General features: G+C 42.6%; 1 protein-coding gene across 15 annotated transcripts in view; it reads left to right on the forward strand.

Annotated features, from left to right (window-relative positions):
- Positions 1-24,375, forward strand: part of rap1gapb (RAP1 GTPase activating protein b) — a 94,263-nt gene that overhangs the window by 56,804 nt on the left and 13,084 nt on the right. For 7 of the 15 annotated variants that reach the window (XM_047583398.1, XM_047583399.1, XM_047583389.1 and 4 more), the window contains 11 exons: positions 7,531-7,624; positions 15,389-15,424; positions 17,011-17,058; positions 19,280-19,318; positions 19,870-20,055; positions 20,796-20,899; positions 22,959-23,037; positions 23,129-23,182; positions 23,281-23,364; positions 23,454-23,554; positions 23,965-24,094. In XM_047583398.1, coding sequence (XP_047439354.1) covers positions 15,407-15,424; positions 17,011-17,058; positions 19,280-19,318; positions 19,870-20,055; positions 20,796-20,899; positions 22,959-23,037; positions 23,129-23,182; positions 23,281-23,364; positions 23,454-23,554; positions 23,965-24,094 — 843 coding nt within the window. In that variant the 5' untranslated portion in view covers positions 7,531-7,624; positions 15,389-15,406. Of the gene's footprint in view, positions 1-11; positions 169-7,530; positions 7,625-13,737; positions 14,021-15,388; positions 15,425-17,010; positions 17,059-19,279; positions 19,319-19,869; positions 20,056-20,795; positions 20,900-22,958; positions 23,038-23,128; positions 23,183-23,280; positions 23,365-23,453; positions 23,555-23,964; positions 24,095-24,375 lie in introns of those variants that run through there. The other 8 variants (XM_047583402.1, XM_047583391.1, XM_047583400.1 and 5 more) reach the window with 7 other exon arrangements.

The raw sequence follows: 24,375 nt of genomic DNA on the forward strand, positions 1-24,375 counted from the left end.
GGAGGGCTGCTCTCAGCATCATCTGACAGGAGAGAGGCTGATCTCCGACAGCAGGTGTTGGAGGATAGGGAGTCTGAGTCAGACACACAGAGGGAGCGATACATAGAGGAGCAACCAAGTTGTTGAGTAGAAGAGACTGAGCTGTAAGTGAGGCAGCACTGCAGACAGGTAAGCACGGGCAGGGGTGATGGGGTGCTCGGCTCTGGTATGGATAACCTGCTGAAAGATAGATAAATTGAGATGAAGTCCAAGCAAGATAGAGAGATAAAAGCGGCTAAAAGAAGAGCCTATCTGTTTGTATCTGCTTTCAGCTCCCACTGAGCTCCCCTGATCTCCTCATCCTTCCTCACTTTAACTTTCCATCTCTCTTCCTCTTCCTCCCTGTTTCTCTGCTCTCCACCCAGGAAGTGGCTGACTGGCATCTCAAAATAAATGAGTCTGCTTTCATTGTGCATTAGCTGCTGTGCTTGATTAGATTAGTTGCTCTCTACTAAGTGGACCTGCAAAGCTTAGGGGTTTATGTGTACTTGTCTCTTTCTGACTGCTGTGTGTTGTCTCGTTTCAATGTATGTGTGCCCACGTCCATGTGACGCTGGTAGAGGGAAAGATGCAGCCAAACAAGACATTGCTCTTAAAGCAAAAACACTTTCCTGGATAGCAGTTTTTGTTCAACGTTCAGAATTTGACCCACGACGCAGAGAGTGAACGGAAAGGATTGGGAAATAGCATTGTTCCGTCTGAGCACTCACGTCCATTTGAGCCTCATTTGTCTGTTATGTCAACACACGAGTGAAATATAAAAGAAAATGTGGCTGTAAAGTTTGTGCTTCGCCAGAGAAAAGTCTCCAATTCAGTCATTTTGTTGTGACCCAGGGATGCGTCTCTGGTGAGCTGACTGATGGTGTAGTAGTAACAAAAAGCAAAGCTTCACATGAGGTAAAATGGCTGTGAGCAAAGGAAGAAAATTAAATGTACATTCTGGCAGAGCCCCAGTTGCGAAGGGCCCAAACGTCTCTTCTTCTCAGCTTTTAGCAGTTTACCAGTCAGAGCTCACGGGCTGTAACAGTGTTGACAGAATATGGCAGATTTCTCCAAAGTCTTCAGACTAACCTTGAGATAAAAGAAACAATGCTACTTGAATTTTGGTTGAGGTGATAGACATCCTGCGCTTGTGGATTCTTTTTTTTTTTTTTTTTCTTTTTTTGGTAGAGGCATTTGTATGAGAAATATTTGAAGTATAAATCCCTACTAGTCTTCCCAGCTCAGATGCAATTAGCCAATTAATGTTCTCAAACCTGTAGTTACAGAATCACTTACTAATCTGACTTTCTTGTGGATTGGATTAGAAGGAGGTGCACATCACTGTGCTGCAATTTCAGGTCCATTTAAAATTTGCTCTTCTTGTGCTGCATGAATAAATTACAACTCATTTGGTCCGCAAGCAATGGATAGCAGTTCTGATCTCTTTATTAATGCAAGATACTTCAAGGTCTTCTCGCTGAGAAAACCTTGCCTCTTAAAGCCGTCTGGTGAGCTTTAATGGACAAAGCTACTCTACCGTTAATAGATGAGGTTACTCTACCGTGGCAGGACTCAACCTGATGACTCTTCCTGCGTGACTGTCTTTTGTTTACCAAAGAAATTGTAAAGCTGGACCTGTGTGGACACCTTCAGCCAGTGTAACTTTATGTCAGCAGCAGTTTTTGCTAGTAGCGATGAACGATACTACAAGTTTCCTTTCCGATCTGATGCTGATTAAAAGTTAGGCTGGTATCAGCGATACCGACCTGATACAGATAGTTCATGGAAATACACCTGATGTGTCTGGTAAATCAAAAAACAAAAACAAAAACAAAAAAAAAGCTTTATAAAGGATACGAGACATCAGAGTAATTTATTTATTCATTTTAAACTCTCTCACTACATTGAGGTGGCGGGCTCATTTGTTTCAAACATTAAAAAAAGAATAAGTCAAATAATAAGACCATTGAAATAAATTATTATTATAGTTTAATTTAGGAACTAAAAATGAAAACTTAATCTTAATTCTGACATGGTGTTCTCCTCTCCGCCTCATCATATCCTCATATCCTGTGTTGTGGTTTAAAGTGAGGAGCTTCACAAGGTTTGTTGTGTTGCCACAACTCAATGGTTTAGTCAGTTTCCACTGTGTCCCTGTTAATGATGAGGATTAAACTCGATTGACTAAAGTATCAAAAATATCCATATTTTGATTTGAGAATCCATTTTAGAGCATAAAGATCTCGTGTCGGAGGTATCGATCTGGTATTATTGCATCGGGCCACACATCTCTATTTTCTTGAAAAACAATTGTAGATTCTGAGATGCGCCTTTTTACCATTTCAGGTATTTGGTTAAAGAACCAAATGGATCTTGTTGGTGATGCAGCTCACTCTGCTTAGACATTGTGGCAATAGTTAAAAAGATATCGAAAAATCATCCGCATATACTCAATTGTATGGGGGAATTCAGTGCAGCTGATAACCAAGTATTATTACATCGTCTTTAAAGTTATGCCTCTTTGAGAAGCATCACTTTTGGTGAGAACTGGTCACTAGCTAGTGTTGGCTTGTCGGTGAAAGTCCGTGACCCTAATTTTTGCTGTACCTTCAGTCACATAGATTGCTCTGATTGGCTGATCAGTTTAACCAGTGCAGGAGATGCGACATGGAAACAGTGAAAGTAAACAAAACAACAATGTCCAAAGCTCACACTCACTAGCCTCCCAGCTAAAAGTAGCTCCTCTTGTTTCCCCTTTTGAATGACAAATGCAGACGACTGCCACCTGCTAGTAAGATTTTGTTTTTCCTTTCATGCAGTCACAGACTGTGTGTGCCAGCTGGCCACTGATTGTGGTCTTTGCATAGGGTTCGAGCGTAACCAGTGTGGTCCAGATTGCAGCAATGTGACATGGATCCACAGTCGGCCTCCTATGCCGCTAGTTCTTTGATGTCACTTTGGTGTGTCCGTACCTTTGAGGCACAACTGTTTTCGTTATGGTCAGCGCTATGTGGAACCAAACATTGTCACATGGGAGGTAGATGTGAAAATAGTAAGTCGATATTTTATTGGAGGGCAGATTGTACGGTTACACCCTGACCTTTGACGTGTGCATTCATCAGCTTTTCTCTGTCAGGCTGACCTTGACACCCTCCCTGCGCTCCATGACTGCAGCAACTCCTCTGCAAATCCTTCCTACTCCCGTTAATGTTTTAAATTCAGTTTGTGCAAGCATTCAGTGTTGCCCAGCTCATTGGTATTTCCAGGTGCTGCACAGCGTGCGTCATGATTGGATTACAGAAAGCTGGAATTCTTGACCCAGCAGCCCGTGGAGGTTGCTGCTGCTAAACACAGGATTAATTGGCGGATTTACTTTCAGAATGCTTTGTGTCCATTTTAGAAACCTCCTGTTCTGCCTCCTGTTCAAGTGTACAATCAGGCCGCTATCTTGAAAAGAATCTTTGTAATCCAGCAAAAGGCAAAGGACTTAAGGTTAATATCAGTTCTATAGATCATGTACTCTGCTGCTCCATGTGAGTACTTTAGAGTAAGTTATGGGTATTATGACTGTGTTGAAAAAGAAAACCTATAAATGATTATTGCTGCTGAGTCTGACAGTTTAACTCAAAAAATAATAAAGGAATTTAGAAAACAGCTAACACCTACCGTGTGCATTATTCAGAGAAGTGGAGGTCATCACTTGAAATGTCAGCTGAATTTTTCTTGAAGTTGTCTCATGTCTGTAGTAATAGTGCTTATGAATTTGATCTATTTTATCATATTGTAATGGAGATTTGTGTTTTAGTTTTTCAAATGCACCATTTTACAGTGATTCACGGGCTAGGTAATGTTGCTAGGTGACACGCACATTTATACAACTGCAGCTGTAACAAGAATTCAGCTTCAATATGTAGAAAAAAAGAAAAAGAGGACGGAGCTTTGTGCGCAGTGTGTGTACCTCAGAGAACTAGGTGTCGGTAACTGTAAGATGAATGTATCATCAGGAAAAAAAAAAAAAACGACTCAGCCCATAAGAGCAGATGATCAAGGATTTTATTTTTTTAATACTGGTATGAGCAATGTGTTTTCCTGCGCTGAGCGGAGAAAACATTTTTTAAAAGGTTGTCTATTTTTCTGCATGCATACAAGTCCACAGGATTGCCTGTGTTTGCAATCGCCGTGACCTCTTCACCCGGTATCACGGACAGCTTGGCAATAGCCGGACCGACTCGCATTGTTTAACCTGGCTGGAAAGGTGTCGTCCCCGTGTGCCAATCACGCCCCGTCAGTGTGACACGGTGAACCTGCCACCTGTCTGCTGCTGTGCACAGGCTTGACTTGTGCCAGTCAGAGTATTCAAATAAAAGAGTCTGTGCATGTGCTGCATCCTGCTGCAAGCGGAGAAAAGTACGTGTCATCTTCGTATCAGTAGCAGTTACTGTTGATAAATGGTTGATAAAATTGTGTTTATTTTGATAATCCAAGAAAACTTAAATAATTCATTCTCAGCCTGACCATAACTTATCAACCAGTCTTCTTAATGGTAGTAGCTGAGTGTCTATATATATATACACACAGTACTGTGCAAAAGTTTTAGGTGGGTGTGGAAATGCTGTAAACTAAGAATGCTTACAAAAATATGAATAATGATTGTTTTTAATTAATTTACAAAATGCAAAGTGAGTGAACAAAAGAAAAATCCAAGTTACATCAATATTTGCCTTCAAACCAGCATAGATCTTTATAGGAGCACTTGCACAAAGTCATGGATTTTGTAGGATCGTAGACACAGTGTTCGGCCAAGGAAACTTAGTGCACCTGATGAAAAACACATCAAGCTTATTTCCCTTTGAAATCTGAAGATGTCCAGCAGTGCCATCCGCTCAGAACTGGCAGAAACCAGTGGGACCCAGGTACACCCATCTACTGTCTGGAGAAGTCAGGCCAGAAGTGGTCTTCATGGAAGAGTTGTAGTTGAACTGGGTGCAGAAAAATGGCAGCAGATTCTCTGGACTGATGAGTCAAAATGTGTAATGTTTGGCTGTAGCAGAAGGCAGTTTGTTCACCGAAGGGCTGGAGAGCTACAATAATGAGTGTCTGCAGGCAGCAGTGAAGCATGGTGGAGGTTCCTTGCAAGTTTGGGGCTGAATTTCTGCACATGGAGTTGGAGTTGGTCCTCAATGCTGAAAAATACAGGCAGATACTCATCCATCATACATTACCATCAGGGATGATGTGAGGATACATGAAGAGACTGAAGGATATGAGGAAGCCTACATCCACAGAAGATCTGCGGTTAGGTCTCCAAGATGTTTGGAACAACCTACCAGCAGAGCTCCTTCAAAAACTGTGTGCAAGTACCTAGCAGAATTGATCCTGTCTTGAAGGCAAGAGTGGTCACTTTTAATCTCCATTATGAAAAGATAGACAATGGGAAACTAGCTACATATATTTATACAACCTTAGCCCAGATTATGCTGTTTTCTTTCTTCTTCTTTCTTCACACTCCTCGCATCCTATTAAATAATCTACTGCACCAGTTTTCCTTGCTGCCTTCACAGAACTAGATAAATGACTAAATATCCTTCATAAATCCATATGATACAGTGCCGTCGCATCATTTGTCAGAATGCTGGTATTTTGATTGTGCGCTCGCTGTGTGTCAGAGTGAAATTAAACAAGTCTGCAGCCGTCTGAGTGAAGCTTATAATTTACCCCTTCACTGCATGTCATCAGTTATCTGCCTCGTAAGTCACTGTAGTGATGGTATAAAAACTTATTTTTTTGTTTTTACTGTCACCTTCCCGCTACTTCAGCATGCAGACGGCTTACCCGAACCTCAAATGCGCGTCTACCCGTATCAATAATGAATGACAAAGCACAAAGGGGGAAATCAATCTTGATTTGGGAAGAGTCAATAGACAGAAAGATGAAGGCTGCCAGACAGTCTGTCACTTTCACTACCCATGGCATGGTTGGTGTCTCTCTAATATACCCTGATAAAAATGAATCTGAAGTAAATTATATACCGATCAGCCACAACATTATGACTTATGACAAGAGAAGTAAATAACATTGAGCATCTTGTGACAAAGGCCCCACTAACATTATGTGACCAGACACCGCAGGACACCCTCAGAAAGTCCATGTCCATTCTTCGATGAGTCACAACTGTTTTGGAGGCACCATGGAGACCTACACAATATTAGGTGGTCATAATGTTATGTCCGATTGGTGTTTGTGCAGAAGTGAAACAAAAAACCCTCCAAATTCTACTCGATAATGAATATGTTGAATATATTATGAAGCATAATGAGGCTTAGTATCCCTTGATACAGTAAAGAAAAAAAGAAAAGCTGTCACATTAGCTTCAGCAGAACTAAGATGCTTCTTCGTAGGCAGATTACGATGCATCTTTCTTTGCTCGAAGCAGCATTTGACATCATATTTTCTTTGTGCTCCAGCTGCATTGTATAAAAAGACGCGACAAAGTTCAAACTCTAGAGGAATGTCAGCTCTGAGAAGCTGATGATACTGCAGGAAAGACAACAAAGAGCTGTGTTTTTGCCATGATACAAATAGATCTCTTCACCTCAACCCCAGGTCACCAGCCCGTTGTCATAAAGGCGCGGCTCTGTGTACTCAGACTTATAGATTCAGACTGACTGTTATACTTAAGGGTGTAGTTGCAATATCTAATATTGGACTACACTGTAGAAGAAAAGGCACTTCATAAGTGATCTTATTTCACCCTGACTGCCTTTAATCCACTGCGGTGTGTGTGCCACGGTGGCAGAACGAAGGAAACATTTGAGAACACACATCTCCACCGATCCTCACTCTATTCTCGCTAAGCAATCACATTGTGCTTTTGTTCTCTGTTTCTTCTTGCCCCAAAACAGTGTTTAGAAAAGCCCTCTGCTGAAGGTTTGTGAGCAGGATGCATGCACAGACGGGCTGCCAGTTCTAGGAACTGACTGTTGTGTGAGACGAAGTGTGAAGTAATATGCTGCGACCAGAATCCTGGTCAGACTGGTAATTCACTCCAATCACAGAGAGGAGAAAGGGCTGAGCAGAGCAGAGAAAGAGTGGCGAGGGCAGCGGGTGAGGAGATAAAAGCGGGGAGTCCTTTCTTCTTCTGCTTTGTATCAATTTTTCGCTTTGTTTCTACACTTACCCCTCCGCGCACAAGCCCTGATCTCTGCTGTTTCGTTTTTGCCTCTGATAAGACTCATCTCTCCACCTTCCGCTGAGCGGGGCGTGAAGGCAAAAGCTGTACACAGTGGACCGGACGTTTTCTATTACTCATGAATAAAGAAGTGCTCTGTGGCGTAATAATAGCATCCTTCTCAGAGCTCAGTGATCCGCTTTAGTGGGATGAGTCAATTGTGTCACACTTTCCCACACTCTTATTGCTTAAATAGAAAACTCAGCTCAAGATGTGCCATAACCCCTCTCTGTGTGTGTCTCTCTCTTTCTCCCCGCCCTTCCATCCTCTCTGACTCACAGGAAACAAGATGGAAGGATTCCTCGCATCTCTGATGAAGTAGAGCCCTATCGAGAACACTCCCACCCTCCGTGTCCTCTTCCCCCATTAACAAAGGTAACTCCAGACTGAGACCCGCCGCTGCCGCTCTTTTCAGGCTGACGTGGATCTCGGAGAAAAAAATTGTAGCACACTCAAAGTCAACTCAACTCAGTCAATCAAAGTTTCCAATTTCTTCCACACAAAATGGTGTAATTATTAACGTTAATTCCGGTAGCATGACATTTATTTCCTCCACCTGTAATGACCTTGGATTGCACACAAGCACTTGATGGTTATTCGGGATAACAAGTTATTAATGCAATTAGTTGACACTTGTGTATTTCCTGCTGTGACAAGTCAGAGGATCTATTGAGGATACTGCAAAAGATATCAGATTTTTCCCCCCAGGGATCCCCTTGCCTGATCTAATTTAAAGGATAACTTTGGTGTCACTCCACAAGAAAACCATGGACTTTCTCCATGGTGCACAATATTTATTAAGCCTCATTGAAGTTATTCAGAGCAGAGATTAATTATTTACACGGGCACCAAATAAAATGTTTTGATAAGATGTATGTGTTCACATGCCCCAAAAATGGAGGTGGGTCAAACGCCGAGGAAGAATTTCGCCATGACAGATCAATAAGGAGTGAATGTATAAGGATGAGGAGTGAAGGATGTGATTTAAAAGGAGAGTATGACCAGGACAGCCCCCTTTTACCCTTTTATTTTTCAGTGGTAGAGATCAATTCCTGCTCTGTTCATCTTTACAAACTGTTCATCTTTGATGAATGCTTCCATGTTTCTGTCCCTCCTGGAAACTCATCCGCAGGTGTTTGCTCCATTGGGGAATAGCATGTGCTGGAAGAAAGTATTTATTCCACCCCTCCTGAGAGAAACAATTGGATCAGGTGCGTCCATGGCTATTAGGCCTTGATATTCTCTTCTTGAATGGATTATCACTGGTTTACACCAGCACTCTCATTCCGATTGAAACCTCCCTTTGATCGACTGCTCATGTAAATGCAGGATGTGATTGGATTCTGCAGAGACCCAATTGTTCGTCGGGAATATGCTTCAGCATCCTTGGACAGCATTTATCTGTTTGGCATGCTGTGCACACCGGATACAGTATAGCAAAGTCTTTGATGAATAGACTCCATTATTTTGCAGCGGTAGTCACAGTACAGAAATAAACCAGGCTGAGTGAAGATCTGGATGGGTTAGACGTGGAGCAGGAGCCTTGAACCTACTGACAAAAACCCACTGGACAGCTGGCTCAAATGAAACTTGAGAGCAATACTGTGTGGAGCTGGCTGCATGAGTGACAGCTGCCTGTATCAGACAAAGGAGCCTTTATAAAGTTTGACAGTAGTTGAGATGAAAGGCTGTACATACATGAACTTCTGCTGCACTTGATCCTGAGTGCCCTCATTCTTTGGATACGGGAACACAGGTTTATTTTAAGCAGTCAAACTCCAGTCAGATTGGCATTTTCTTACAACTACTGCCATTATAGATAGTCTTAATAACACAGAGTAACAACACCATCGTCTCTGAATTAATAGATCATTATTTTGCATTAGTGATGGCTGCATCCATTATACAGTGAGTTACTCGTGGCTTAGTTATCCAACCATAGTCTCATTCCATCTGTGCATTTTAATTCCCCGCTGGTTTCCCCTCTTTTTTTTTTCTTTCTTTTTTTTTAGCTCATCATATCATTCAAATGTTACCCCCAGGTGAAAGGAGCCTGTGGTTGCCCCCCACCCCCAGTAGCTCTGGTTGGCAGGCTGTTGTGGTGCCTGACAGAAGGGTCTGTGCCCTCTGTCGCAGGCTGACGGAGCAAATACAGATCCGCACCAGTTGTTCTTCTCTAATACATACCGTTGGAGGCACGTCGGAATTATTTTAGTCACTCATGTACTGGAAATAGTATTTGCAAGGGATTAATAAGCTACTGTATATGTGCAGCTGCGGTCAGCAGAGCTGTGTTCCACCCATTTTAGGATTCATTATATGTGTCTTAATGTGAGGGCTTTGTTGTTTCAGGGAGATTTCTAGCGAGCTTTGAAAATGGCTGTTAAAACCGTGAGCTGTGTCTGGGCACTGATGCTTCATACAGTTTTATTGCTACAGAACGTGCCAGTTCAAGTTTTATAAGCTACATTAGTTATTCAGCCGAGTGTTTCTGAGTAGAACACAGATGAATTAAGTAATGAAATTCTTAGAGTGAAGTTTGGATCAATGAATTAAAGTGAGTACTTGGATGAAGTGCATTATCCTGAATTTAATATAGCTAAGGGTGGTGCGTTTGATGCATGCTAATTAACTGATGTTGGCCTTTAAGCTGCAGCTGCAGAGATGATGATTGTTACGGTGGGGTTTTAAAGGTTTACTGAGTGTGTTACTGTGATCAGAGCTGGTGACCTGAAAGTTTTAACGTGAGTCTACATTACATTAAAAATTATAGGTTGTGCACACATAACACTCCCAGGATCTCTAAGCGAACTCTCTCCAGCCAAAATTCAGTATAAACAAAATGTCCAAAACAAACAAGCGTTTATATTTTGCAGATGCATAAAATGAGGCAAATGGATACAGGAAATATAAATGTAGAGGTCCATTACACCCGAGTCCTGCTCGGTGGTTGAGGATTCTTCCAATTGAGAAGAATCGTTTTTTGCAGAGCGATGAATTTTGTAATTTTCAGGTTGGTTCCAGAGAGTTTTATATTCTCCCACTACACTACTAAAATGGCTATCATGGGATCTGGCTGAAACACCATTTTGAAAACTTCTGATAGTTTGTTGAAAATTGAGCTCCAATAGGTGTGCAAATCAGGACAAAACTAGAATGAGTGTGCCAGAGAGCCACATCTAGGTCCACGTCCGGGAACATTCTCGAGAGTCTAACTTGGGAAAAGTGAAGGTGAAGCAATATCCTAAATTGGATGACGCCATGTCGGGCACAGATTGAGGATGTGTGCACTCCCTCTTGGGTTCATTTCTACTGCTCCGCTGTCAAGGTCGGCCCCAAATTGCCATCCTACCCAGACTTGATAAATCGTAGCGATAGGTTATGTCCATCGGACAAGAGATTATAAATGGTGAAAATACCTCCACTCTTTAAGGGTTTAAAAGGAAAACAAGGATTCCAAAGAGGACCAGAGGATGGGATCAGAGGATGTGTTTGTCTTAGCATAACTATGAATCTAGAAGAATTTGAAAAGTTGTAATTGTGGTAAATTGTCCCAACCATGCTGTTTTGTCACAGCAGACTTGAGATACAGCATATTTTCAGAGATTGGGTTACAATGAGGTTATTCTTAACATGGTGCAATGACAAAGGCATTGGAGAAAACAGGAGGGCGAACCTTTCTATTCCTAGCTTGTTTTTTTAGGCCATTAGCTCAAGGCTACTCTGTCTTCATCACTACACTTGCTCCCCTCTTCATCTCTGCCAAATGAATCCTTGCTGGTTGACAGTGTTGATGGCAACTACTACTGCAATGTCTCCACCAGATTTAAGACTCCAGTAAACTATAAAACACAGGGAGATTTACATGGCGCAGACTAGCTTAATTAACATTGCGTGAACTTGTTTAGCAAAGGCTTAACTATAACATGCATTTATATGTAAAGATAACCAAAGTGGACCAAGGCTTTTCTAATAATAAAGTATTACACATACAAATGCCCAACAGATTCCAATCAAATTCCAAGAATCTTTCGTTCACAAGAAATTTACACTTGTTTTAAACGGATTTGTTCATTTTACTGGAGTGAAGACAGTGGGAGATCTGCTTCAGTGTACAGAAAACTCAGCTGCAGTTCTGTGGACCTTCACCTCTGTGGCAATCAACCAGCTCATCGGAGGCGCTGATGCGGTGGAAGGGGCCATCTGTGCGAACTCCATTTGTGTTCCCCAGGCTCCAGTAGCCACAGTAAGGTCAGGCTGGTCTCTGTAGCCGGACCTGATGAATGGGCCACAATAGATTTTCTGTGGCTGGAATGCTAGGCTTCTGTGGCCATTGATTGGCGCTCTTTGAAGTTCAGCTTTCCATTTCAGTAAGACGTTTGCCTTTGAGGATGCGGCTAACCCACAGAGCACAAATGAAGAGATGGGAAGTGAGTAGGAGTAGGGATACTGCTTTGGGTGAATATCGTTGGCAGTTTTGGTGTGGGAATTCAGATTGGCCTTGCATTGTGAGGAGTTGATAAAGTATTGGAGTTACTCTCAGCAGTTTTTAAACCGAGTCAGTCAATCAGTGGATCAGTTGAACAGCCACCCGTCCACTCACTCAGGAAGTAGGCAGTCCGACTATCTCGCTCTTCTTAGACACACAAACACACACACTGCTGGTAATCAACTCTGAGAAAACTAGATGTGTAGCTCTCAGCCCCTCAGGCGTACAAACAGTGATGGTGCATTCAGTGCCTCGGCTCCGTATTGTCTCTGAGGGCAGGAGACGAAACATGAGCAGCTTAAAAGACTGAAGGTCATGAAGTCTGAAAGTCCAGCCAAGTCGAACCTTTGATTCCCATGATTCACTTGTTTGTTTCAGGTGTTTGTATTTTTCAGTACACATTGTTCCCTCAGCTAACACACATGCTGTAGTCACCTAAATCAATCTGGCTTGTTCAACAGCTGCTTCACTTCTACAGTTTAAGCTTAAATGTTGCGCTTCGCAGCACAGCTTTGCAATCATTACGCTTTACAACTGAATCAAGGTCAGCGCCTGTATTTTGAGTATGAATAGCAATTAATATCCCATACACTTTCGCTATCTAGTAACAATTATGCGTGATTACTGGGTAATTAGTATTCTGCTTTCCTCCGCAAATGTTCTCAAATCCCTGCTTGGCATCCAGCTAGAGCCAGTCTAGTCCTGAGTAAACACATCACCAGTAATGAAATGTAAGCTCACGACGAGACAGTGTTTAAATGGCAGGTCTATTCTGGTGTAGTATCACTTTACTGAAAGTTACCCCGTCCATGTAAAATCCACATTTTGTGCACTTTTTATTCCAACCATGTAGTCTCTTCTCCTTGTGCATACTTCTCATCAATTTTTCCCAAGGGGAATCAATGTAGACCGCTGGCTGTGTTATCTTCTGTCACAAAATGAAAAACGCTTAACATATATGGGCAGAATCTGTCCTCTTGAAGGCTTTCTGCTTTTTTTTTTCTTTTCTAGAAGTAGGTCACTCTCGATATCCGATGTTGGAGGAGTGTCTGATGGAGAGACCTGCACAAAAGTTCTGCTTTTAAAGAACAACAGCCATCCTTTCATCCCACAGTGCTTCCCCTTGTCTGTTTTTTCCTTTTTTTCCTTCTTTTTTTTTATCTCTTTTTTATCTTTTTCCTGTCATACCCGCGCTTAACTATGCACTTACACTTTCCAGAATTGCTGAGGTCTGTCTAATCCTCTATCAGATTTTATGCATCTGCACATGTGGGGAACCGGGCGCCTTGCCTCTCCCACATATCTCCCCCGGTGGAAGCGAGAACACTTTTACGTTGTTGTTGTTTTCTTTGCAAGTGCATGATACCGTGAAAAGCACCTGATGCTCTCCCATATTAAGGTCCCAATCCTGCGACGCTTAAGTAACATTTCTCATTTAGCTACTTTTCGTTGTAAATAATTGATTGCAGAAAAAAGTAAAAATAAATCCGAACTATAAATAAATCCAAGTGCTTGCATGGAAATAGAAGCACATGACAAACAGCTCGTGACCTGCAGCGCTGCAGGTGCAATTAACCTACTTCTCAACATGTGCCGTAAACCACAGGAAAGCATGAGCCATAAAATTTATGAAATCCTTATTTTTATCTCAAAGAAATGCCTGCTCTGACAAACAGTGATGATGAAGCGTTTCTGAGAAGGAAACCTGAGAAACATGAGAGGATAGAAAAGAAGAAGAGAATAGTCTCATATTGTCATATTACAAAAGGAGAACTGTGCAGCTTTTTTTTTTTTCGTGTCCACTTGCAAGTGTGAATGTGAGCGTGTGTGTGTGTGTGTGTGCATTAAAAGAGATAGTTGCAGAGTACACAGGGAGGGGAGCAAGTTTGTTCCTCCCTTCGTCCTACTTCCTTTAAACCAGCTGTATGTGTCACTGGGAGGGCGGTGGTTGGGGTGGAGTGTGGGGGGGTTATATGAAAAGAGGAAGGAAGGGAAATTATATTCTCACATTGCGGCACTTGCCTTTGCCGCACGCTCAGATGTATAGGTTCTGATGGACAGCCTTCTCCGAGCTTGCTGCTTGAGCGACAGCGAGTGTGAAGTGTCATTGTCAGTCTCGCCTTGACATACACACCCTCGTTCTTGTCAGTGTGCGTGCGTCTGTACGTACTTTCAGTACCGGAATGATGGCTGAGCTCAAGATAGCTAAGAATGCTTTATTGGACGGCCTTCTCAACAGTCCGCCCAGTAATCCTTTTCTCAAGAGGCGATGCTTCAGTGATGTGAGTACTTTTCATTTGCTGGTTATTTAGAGTTTATTTTTGTTTAGCTGCTGTTTCGTGTTGAGTTCTTATATCAGCCGGACAAAATAAACTGTACGCTGCTCCACTGATCTGTTTAGTTTGTTAGTTTTTGTTGTTTTTTGTATAGTATTTCTGATGGTGGCATCCAAAGCACAATTTGTAAATCCTGTTATAAGGCTGCATGAAATGCATTTGGTTTAGGTTCTGCTGTGCTAACTGAACGATTCCACAGTTTGGGAGTGCACTGCCTCCTTTCTGTCTTGGGAAAAAAAAAAAGTCAACACTGATGTGAATTCTGCACGGCTGACTGATTTTCTGGTCAGCAGTTTTCGTTGAATATCATATGGCACTGTTTACTTTCACATCCAACAACGGACCGAGGCTGCACCTTCGGCTTTACTAGGTCAGGGTCACATGCGTGCGCACCGTGGGAGTATGAAGTATGTTTTTACTACATATACATGTGTGTTGTGCACGTGTGCGCATTCCCTGCGGTTTTACGTCTGCCTGTGTTTTGCAAGCCCCGCGGTGCCCCTTGGTAAATTTAAGCTGTCATGTGGAAACATCAGCTTGGCACTTCAGTCCACTTACGTTACATGGTGAGGAGAGGGCTCACCCCACAACAAACGCTGCTGTCAGGGTCGCTGTGATCCTCCCTCATCTCAGATTGGAGCTGCGTAAAATCCTTAATGTGGCCTGTGCAGATGAAAGGTGCATGCCTTAGGGTATTTGCTCTTACTTTAACCTGTAAAAGTGCCTCTGCTAATTGGAAACACAACGCTGCGGTTCGTTCTACAGCGGTGAAGCCTCTTGGGCTGGACACTTGTTGATTACAAGACATCAAGATTATACTGCAACGTGTTAACCAGGGTACAGTGTGATCAACGTGATGTAATAACATCACCGTACTCCAGACTGGTAAACCAGAGTGTCTGGCAGTTAATTTCCATGTTGTGCACAGTCACATGAGCCGTTGGCTTTGGCAACAGAGAGAAGCACCATGGAGCTTTGAGGCTCATTTCCCCCTAAGAGTTACTTGTTTACAGTGTGTTTGCCTTCGAGCGTGGAAGAACGATTCTCCTGGCATTGAATGCAGCCTCAGTGAGACTGGAGTCGAGCGGGATGTGGGGGGAAAGCTTTGCAGAGGGCTGTCGCAGAAAAATAAGGACTTAGAGGGTAGGGAGATTCCAACAGGATGCCTTGTGTCTTGAGATTGCTCAGCCAGCTTGGTCACGGAGCAAGCATGTAGGTAGAGTGAAGACCGCGGGGGGACCGAATATCACCACAGCTGTGCAGATTCTCAAACCCATGTCCCTTTGTGGATTTTGTGTCACCTCTCTCCCCTAGACCTCGGACCTGTTTGCCATGATCGAGAGGATGCAGGTACTGTAAGCGGTCTCCCGGCTCAGCCTTTTCGTTCTCGCTGCTTAAACTTGTCCGTTCCCACCATTCGCGGCCTTTAATCAAATCGCATCCTCAGAATGTCCCTCACCTTGGACATCACATTTCCATTTACTGTCCCTCTGCTATGACACTCTTTCTGCTTTTCCTGCTATTTTTGTGTCCAGCTCCCCAAACCAGCCACAACACTTTCCTGCGTGCGTCCGCGCGTCCGCCTTTTTTTGCCGTTAATGTGTCTTTTGGTATTTGCGGCCTCAGGCCATCTCCAGGAACCTTCTTCTTCTGGATGCGCCGCGCAGAGCCTTTGTGTTTTCCCCTTCACAGCCAGCTAGTTCTGTGCGCGTCATCAAGTGTGTGAAATGTTGAGTTTTTCCAGCACGCTCAGGGGCTTTTGTAGGAATGTAATTTGTTTTGCAGCTGATGATGTAGTACTACAGAGTTACGCAGTCCGTGAGAAAGAACGGTAGCTTCTGAATAAGCCGATGGAAAGAAAATGACACATTTTAGACAGGTACTTTGATCTGAGAGTGTCTTTTGATATGATAGGCATCCATAACTCTTCCTTTTGAACTTAGTCATAACACACTCTCTCCTTCATTTGACTGAATAGTATGCAAATGGACTAGGGGAGGTTTTTTTTTCTTCTTGTGGCTGTTTTTAAGAGGCTGTGTGAAAATGACCAATTAGCTTCGGCACTGGTGAATCAGCTTAACACTTAAAACACCGTGGTAATATCACATGTGAATCACAGAGTATCTTTCGTTTCAGGTTTACAGTAAAGGCTCAAACAAGGGCACTTTTATTTTCTGTTCCAGCGCTGAAATCGAGAATTGCCGACCAAATACACGTAACGCAGCAGTTTGAATTTCCTAAACCCTTTTCTTCAATAAGTCCGTTGTCTATCTTATTGATCCTCACTCCCCACAAAAGGATTAAAGATAATGACGGAGGTGGTGAAGGAAAAACTGAAAAGTCATCAGAGTACTAATCTAATGAGAGGGTTTCCAATTTCCATTCGTTTCGCAGTCTTAAAAAAATAAAAAAGTGGATCGTTCTTGATGCGTCTCTAATCTTGCTGCAGGGTATTCCATGCAAAAAAAACCCCAAAAAGGCTGCTGATCAAAAATGCTTTGTTGCTCATCTTTCTCTGTGCTTTGGGGATTGTCAGCAGGGACGAGTCAACAGAATAAGAAAAGACAGAGTCGACAGAAAGCTCTATTTTATTTATTTATTTTTTTTTGCCTTTTTTAGCCATAGTAGATTTGTGCTTAATGACGTCTTCGCTTAATGGAAACAGCACACTTCTCCTCCTGGACCCCTGCTTGTCTTTTTTGTCCACCGCAGTCTCGAAAACATCACTCCTTCCTACTTCCTCTTTCTGTGGCCCATCTGGTGATTTAGCTCGAAAGAAAGACAGAATTTTCTTGCTCTATGCTTCAGCTGCACAATACATTTCCTCGGTCTTGACTATCAACTGCTGTTTTCTGAGTATGTGTCTCTCTGTGTCGATATTTCACCTGTGCCATCAGTATCCTGTCATTTTCCCTCCCTCCCCCTTGTCTCTACAGGGCTGCAGAATGGATGAGCAGAGGTGCCCCCTCCCTCCCCCGCTCAAAGTGAGTCGCAAATCCTCACATCTCCTCACGAACACAGTCTGGTAAAACATCCGTAATGGCAGAGTTATAAACCTCGCCTTATCAGCTGTCAGACAGGCTTTAGGACACTCGCCGGCTGAGTGTGGAGCTCGACGGGGACTACGAAATCCTCCGCTGTCCTATTACCTGGACAGGCTCACACAGTTACTGTTTAGGACTGGATGACGGCCTCACAAGGAGATCTTAGGTCAACACAGAAAGGGCACCCCTAAGAACATAAAACCATTTAACGTGGTGGCTATAAAGTTCAGTGTTGAAAGTTTTACAGTCTTGTGGGAATGAATAATTGATGAAAATGACGCACGGGCACTTGATAGTAACACTTGTTTTATGATTGTTGAATGTCATATAGTGTCGGTAGGGTGATGGTGGGTGGGGGTCCCGGCTCACGGTCGGCACCGCCAATCAACTCACATGCTTGATTGAGTGGACGTCAAGGTCTGCCACGCCCCTCAACCATTTTTTTTTATTTTCTTTTTCACAAAGCTGACTTTTTGTGCAGCAAAGAAGATTGTGTAACCAGCTTCCGCACAGCTGAAGGCACGCTGCGGTGTCTAAAATATTTTGTAGTTATGTTTCCCCTTTATTAGCGCTATGGGGCTTTGCTCATACCAAAACAGACCAACAATAGACCCGAGGCAGACACATATTGGCACATATTTTTATTAAGATGCCATAGCTCACATCTGGGTCAGACTTGTTGTAGTTCGGAGTATTTTTCTAGCTTCCTGTGGATATCTGAACAAACATAGACAGGGGACTTCAGTGGAGACAGATTTTTTTTTTTCAGCTACCATAAACACTAATAATGTTGCTTTATTTTTTTTTTTTTTTGGTGCAGCTTCTCTCCAGAGGTCTTGTCTGGATCGTACTTATAAGCTGCTTGTAAATTAAGCTTGTATGAATTCATACTCTTGCTTCCTCTGCTCCCCTCTCCTTCCCTCCTGCATTTTCTTCTGTCCCACCGCCCTCTTTTTTTTCTGTCTCTCTATCTGCTGGCCTCGAGCAGATTGGTCCCCCACCATGTGACCTGGGTTGTGTTGAAGATGTAATTCTGTTAAATAGGAATATTTGCTCGGGCTTTTGCTTCTTATGAAACATCTTGAGACAATTAGAATTTTTATTTACCTTTCATATTTCAAAAAAGATGAATTTTAACTTAAATGCTTCAACAGTTATTCAGTGTTTTATTTCATGCATATATATATATATATATATATATATATATATATATATATATATATATATATTATATATATATATATATATTATATATATTATACGGTCTCCAGAGGATGTATTCTTATTACATTTTTTTATTCCTTTGACTTTGCCTGCAGTGACTTTCCACCTTTACTGCAAGAAGAACTGCCAACAATGTCATAAGAAAGGTTGTATTTCGTGTGAGGGACAGTGACTTTCACTTTCACACTGTGAAATGTCAGAAATGTTCTTGCTGTCACTTCTAATGTAGCCCATAACTTTTAATGGAAGCGAGTCTGGGGGCTGGCCTGCTGGGACCGCTGAAAGGCATTCTTGGAGGAAATCACTGCATGAAACGGAGGGAAAAGAGGGGATGCCACTTTCCCTCAATAAATCAAGAGCAACATTATCTTTTCTGGAGTGCAACCAATATCATAGGTTAATGCCACATTAAAGCTGCCACCAGAGATTAAATGAGAGATGAAATGTTACCCAGTGATGTGGTTAAATGCCACTGCATGCATTAGCCGCCGTGCACATCATGCACGCACCGTTACAAATATCACTTTCTTTTTCCAAGTGAAAGGTTGTCGTTGGCCTCTCACGTCGAGAGGTTTTTAGCACCCAGTCACTGGAAGTTATAAATTATGTAAACTTTTTTGCTCGATGACTGCCAAGTTTAAATGGGTTCTCAGTGGTTACATAATCACAGCAGGAGCGATGGGCGCAGACCTTGGGTGACTGTTACTCGCTGAACAAAAAGAAAATTGCATGTGTGCACTTGAGAGAGAGAGGACTTGTCAAAAAGGGCCGAGGATGTGGCCCCCGTCAAGTTTGCAGCGAAAACAAAAGTAGCTCTGAAACACGGAGATGCAGACACTGCAGCTTATATTCTGTCACAGTGCCGCTCCCGCAACTGAAAGTATGACTAGCAGCAGCTGTTTGTCAGCTTGACTCATTTTCGTTTCTCTCCCCGCAGACAGAAGAAGACTACATCCCGTATCCCAGCGTTCATGAGGTACAGAAAACCTCCAAGTGTACGATCAGAAACTTTTAGGATTAAGGTTTAAACAGGCAGCACACATTTTTCTTAAGGAGTCGATGCAGAGGGAAAAGACGGGATGCCACTTTCCCTCAGTAAATCAAGAGCAACATTATCTTTTCTGGAGTGCAACTAATATCATAGCCCTTAACCCTTTGACTGGCATTATTAGTAGTAGTAGACAATAGAATGATTAATTTCTCATTTTCAACCTGTTTTCTAACCATTGCTAGACATTCAGCTTGTAAGGGACACACATTTGCTCATGTGTGAACACATTATATATACAAATATCTAAAGCTGTGGCTTTTATACTTTTTGAGACAGATGACCATAGCTTACAGTATTTATACTGTATGAATCTGTACAATCATGTAAACATTCTAATATGTCGAAATACTCAACATAGACTAAAAATGAAAGATGTTTAATTGTGATTAATCGTATTTCTTAGTGTGAAAGTCAAAGGGTTTATACCACACACTGACTGTCCGTTATAATGAAATACCTAAACCTTTCACTGTCAGGTTCTGGGTCGCAGCAGTCCTTTTCCACTCATCCTCCTGCCCCAGTTTGGTGGCTACTGGATTGAGGGAACCAATCATGAACCTAAAGAGCCATCGGAGGCCGAGCAGCCCCCCTGTCCTACCTCCCACGTCAAACTGGAGACGAACAGCACTGCCAAGATCTACAGAAAGCATTTCATGGGCAAGGTGAGGATGGATGAACGGCTGTCATTTTCTGTGCTGCATGAAAACAGAAAGTTTTGATATTGACTCGTTCATTCCCATCCGAGGATATTTTCTTCTAAAATCTGCAGCAACGCTCGTATTGAATGTGTTAGTTTTCTGAATTAGCTCATTTGTCTGTGAGGCTTTGCAGTCAACCAGGTCAGGGATGACTCAAGCAAGTTCCTACACCCACAGATGCTCTGATTTAAACCTCAGCAACCCCCCACAAGTCCTCTACAACTGAAGAAGCTACTTAGATAAATGCTGAGTTGCAAAGCTACAATCATGCAATTGTCTACGTACAGTAGGACCATCTCAGATTTAAGTGGTATTTGTGGTCGTTGAAGCAAAATATGTCAAAAGCACGTGCATGCAAGTGTGCATAGCGCCACGTAAAGCAAGAAAAACAACCCCCACCGTTACATTCAGCTAAATCACTGTGAAGACAATTCCCCACTTTAAACGCAGCATATCAGTTTCCTAATCTGATCATTTCCAAAAGCTAATCAAAACGATTTGTTTGTAAGAGCTGGTACACTCCACCTTCACACGTTCTCCATGAGGCCAGTTCAGCCTCTTTCCTTAATCAGAGGACTGTTGCTCTCTTTACCCGGCGCATTTCAAATGTATTAAAGCATTTTTATTATTGTGCCATCCACAGTCAGTAGCTCGAGGAGAATTCATCCTCGCACTGAAGCCTCCTCTGCTTTATCTGCCCCCAGGAACACTTTAATTACTACACCATGGATGCCGCCCTGGGCCACTTGGTCTTTTCAATGAAGTATGATGTCATTGGGGATCAAGAGCATCTGCGCTTGATGCTTCGGTACAGTTTCTATCCTTATCTCTGACACACATTTACTTTTTTTTTCTTTTTTTTCTGCTGTGTCTCTATAAATGGAGCTCTTTCCTTTGCAATACCCTTTATAGTTTATCTTTTTATTCCAATTTTGCCTTCTTGTTTCTCCCTTTCCTCTCCTTTTTTTTCCACAATCATGCATTGTATTAATTTTTTTTTATTCTTCTTCTTATTTTTTTTTGTGTGTGTGTACTGTTAGGACAATTTTTACTCGAGCATGGTATTAAGTCAAGCAAAAACATCTCTGAGGAAGATGAGCATTCTCACTTCTGACAGGTGCCGAATTTTAAAAATGTAGTTTTCAGCTTGATTGCTAATAACCCACAGCACTGCGGGGAGGTTTGCCTCTGTTGTTACAAGGCACCCAATAAAATGTCTAATCAATTCAAAACACGACTTCACATGTTTCTGCCTACCGTACACAGTTTGCTGTCAAGCTTTTGTTTAACGGTTAAATCTTTTTTGCCTCCAGAAACACACAAAACGCACGTCAGTGTTCCACAGAGATTAGTGTCAGTCATTTACGTACCAGAGTTGATGTGATACTGCCTAGTCTAAATAAAAGTATATTTGTGTGACACAGTTTAAATACCCAAGCCTCTCTGTGTAAATGTTGACTTTTTAAAACTGCCACAAAGTGCTCAGCAATCAGCCCACCATTCATCCTCATTGTGCAAATTTAATGGCTGCCACCCACCATCACCTAAGCCCGTGCTCGCTCGCTCGCTGAAATCCTCCTCTCCTTCACATCCTGCTGAAGACAGAGGAGAGGCAGAACCCAGCGTGGCGTATGAGCCCGCGCGCTCATTTTAGCAGCGCAGAGACTCCACTACAGATTTTAATAGCCGCGTTCCCTCTTTGTTAATGGAGCTTCAGAATGTGCAGAGAGGTAACAGCCACGCTAACAGCGCGCACTAACATTTTTCATGCTGCGATGTTTTCCAGTGGGTGGCCACCACCCACAGTTACCCCACTCACCCCGGCCAATGTGCTCACAGGCGCTGGCACACGTCCATATTTAATGCGTCTGCGTGATACACGCAATTAGTCATGATCTCTTTTTATTTATTTTTGATTTTTTTGTTGAAATTTTTAATTTACTAAATTGGAATTAGAAGTTGCTAAGCTCCAGCCAGGTCTGTGCAGTAATTTACCTTATATAGTAAAACAATGTACGGTCGCGGTTGCAGATCTGCAAGATCTGTAAGAGGCTATTCTTGTTAGCTTGTGGGAAACCTCACTAATCTATGTGAAGTAGTGAGTTGGATATGTAAACAAGTGTGAGTTATGGTGAATGTGTGTATAAATGGTTTTGCACATGAGGCAAAAAAAAGAAATAAAATTCTGTAAAAAAATGTACTGTCCTTCATACTCTTAAAAGAGTATGTCTCACACAACATCTGCAATGCAAACACACCACAGGTGGAAGAATCTGAAGTGTGACACTTACTTGGTTACACTTGCTGAGCTATTAGCCTATTAGCGGAAGTTTGCTACTCAAGGAGGGGGTTTGCAAACTCCAAAGCTATAGACAGTATGTTGTGCTAATTAGTTTTTGAGGAGCTGGAAGGTGGATTTTTATTACTCTCACACAGAGCTAGATTCATGCCAAGCACAGTTAACCAGCTGCCTCCAGCCTCATGTGCTGTGCGCAGATATGAAGGTGGCATCAGGACTGTCATTTACGGTAACTCTCTGTGAGGAAGGCCGTATTTAAGCATATTTTACAAAAAAAAAAATTAAAAGAGAATTATTACCTCGCCTACTTTTTATTGTTCAGTGAGTTTCACATTGCTGCACTGTGTGGGCAGAGCAGCAAGTTAAAGTAACGGTGCCCATTCAACCGTCCTCCAGGCAGTATTGATTGAAACACGTCAGGTGTAAAGACCGTTGTCCTCGCAGCATCTATAGGAAATGTCCCCTTTAAAATTGCCAATTTCCTTGAATGAAGGCTCAGCGTCGAAGAGGAACCATCAAAGCAGAATGGTTTCGCCGACTTTAACTTCTCACACTGTTTGCCTTTCAGCACAAAGCTAAAAACCCATCATGACGTAATTCCCATTTCCTGCCTTACTGAGTTCCCCAACGTGGTTCAGATGGCCAAGGTAGGTAGCGCTTATAATGCTGAATACTTTGCTGACTGTATTTCACTATATATTTAAAAGAGATAAACCTGTCTGTACTCTTTTTTTGTAGCTTGTCTGCGAAGAAGTGAACGTGGACAGGTTTTACCCCGTCCTCTACCCAAAGGTAGGCGTCGGTGTTGCTTTGTGTCTTGCTCCGTGCTATCCAGGAACACCGTAACACCTAATACAATGACCGCGACCTTTCCATTCCCTCATCTTCAGGCATCAAGGCTCATTGTTACGTTTGATGAGCATGTGATCAGCAACAACTTCAAGTTTGGAGTTATTTACCAAAAGTTTGGCCAAGTGAGTTGCCCCTTTCAGAGGTAATGCTGCTTATCTTTTGAAGTCGTGTACCACTCTTCCTGAAAATGTTACTTGCCCCCTATTTGCAGACATCAGAGGAGGAGCTGTTTGGGAACATGGAAGAAAGTCCTGCTTTTGTTGAGTTCTTGGAGTTTCTTGGGCGGAAGATTGAGCTTCATGACTTTAAAGGGTTTGGATGTTTTGCAGATCACTTTATTTATTTATTTATTTTCTTTTATACACTTTTGGCTAATTTGCAGTAGAGCCCTCTGCCAAATGTCTGACAGACGCAGGCTTTGATTCCTTCTGCTGCTGATCAGAGAAGGCCTCAAATGCATCCCTGAAAAGGGGTGATTTAGAACATCCTGATATTTGCAGTGTTGCTGACATCGTGATTGAGTGGGCAGAAGAAGTGCCCTTGGCCTCCCCTCGGTGATGAATGAGCATGGACGGACCGGGCGCTCAAAACGCACGTAGCTGTTCCGCTCGCATCGCTTTGTCTCTCTGCTGTTCACCTCCATCCTCTCTGTGCCTCCATTCTTTTTATTGCCTCTCCCCGAAAACCTCTCCCCTGTGTCTACTTCTGCTTTTCTTCTCCAGTTTTCGGGGTGGACTCGATGTCACTCACGGGCAGACGGGGACAGAATCCATCTACACAAATTTCCATAATAAGGAGATTATGTTTCACGTGTCCACCAAGCTGCCTTACACAGAAGGAGACTCGCAGCAGGTACAGTGACATTCCAGTGATTAATCGATGGGGTGACTAATTTGTGTCACTAATGATTTGGAATGACCTTTCCTTGTGACTCCTCCACCTATTTTTTTTCTAGCAGCACCATCTAATCGATTAGGGCTTGTAAAACTCCTCATCATCTGCTCTCATTTCGTTGAGATGAGTAGTATGATGTTATACAATAAGCCATCGTTAGCCGAGCATGATATTGCAAGAGACTTGCCCTGCTCTTTCCAAAGGCAACAAAGTCACTTTATCACCACATCTAGAGTTCC

Source organism: Mugil cephalus, chromosome 4 (assembly GCF_022458985.1).
Source record: "Mugil cephalus isolate CIBA_MC_2020 chromosome 4, CIBA_Mcephalus_1.1, whole genome shotgun sequence".
Taxonomy (NCBI): Eukaryota; Metazoa; Chordata; class Actinopteri; order Mugiliformes; family Mugilidae; genus Mugil; species Mugil cephalus.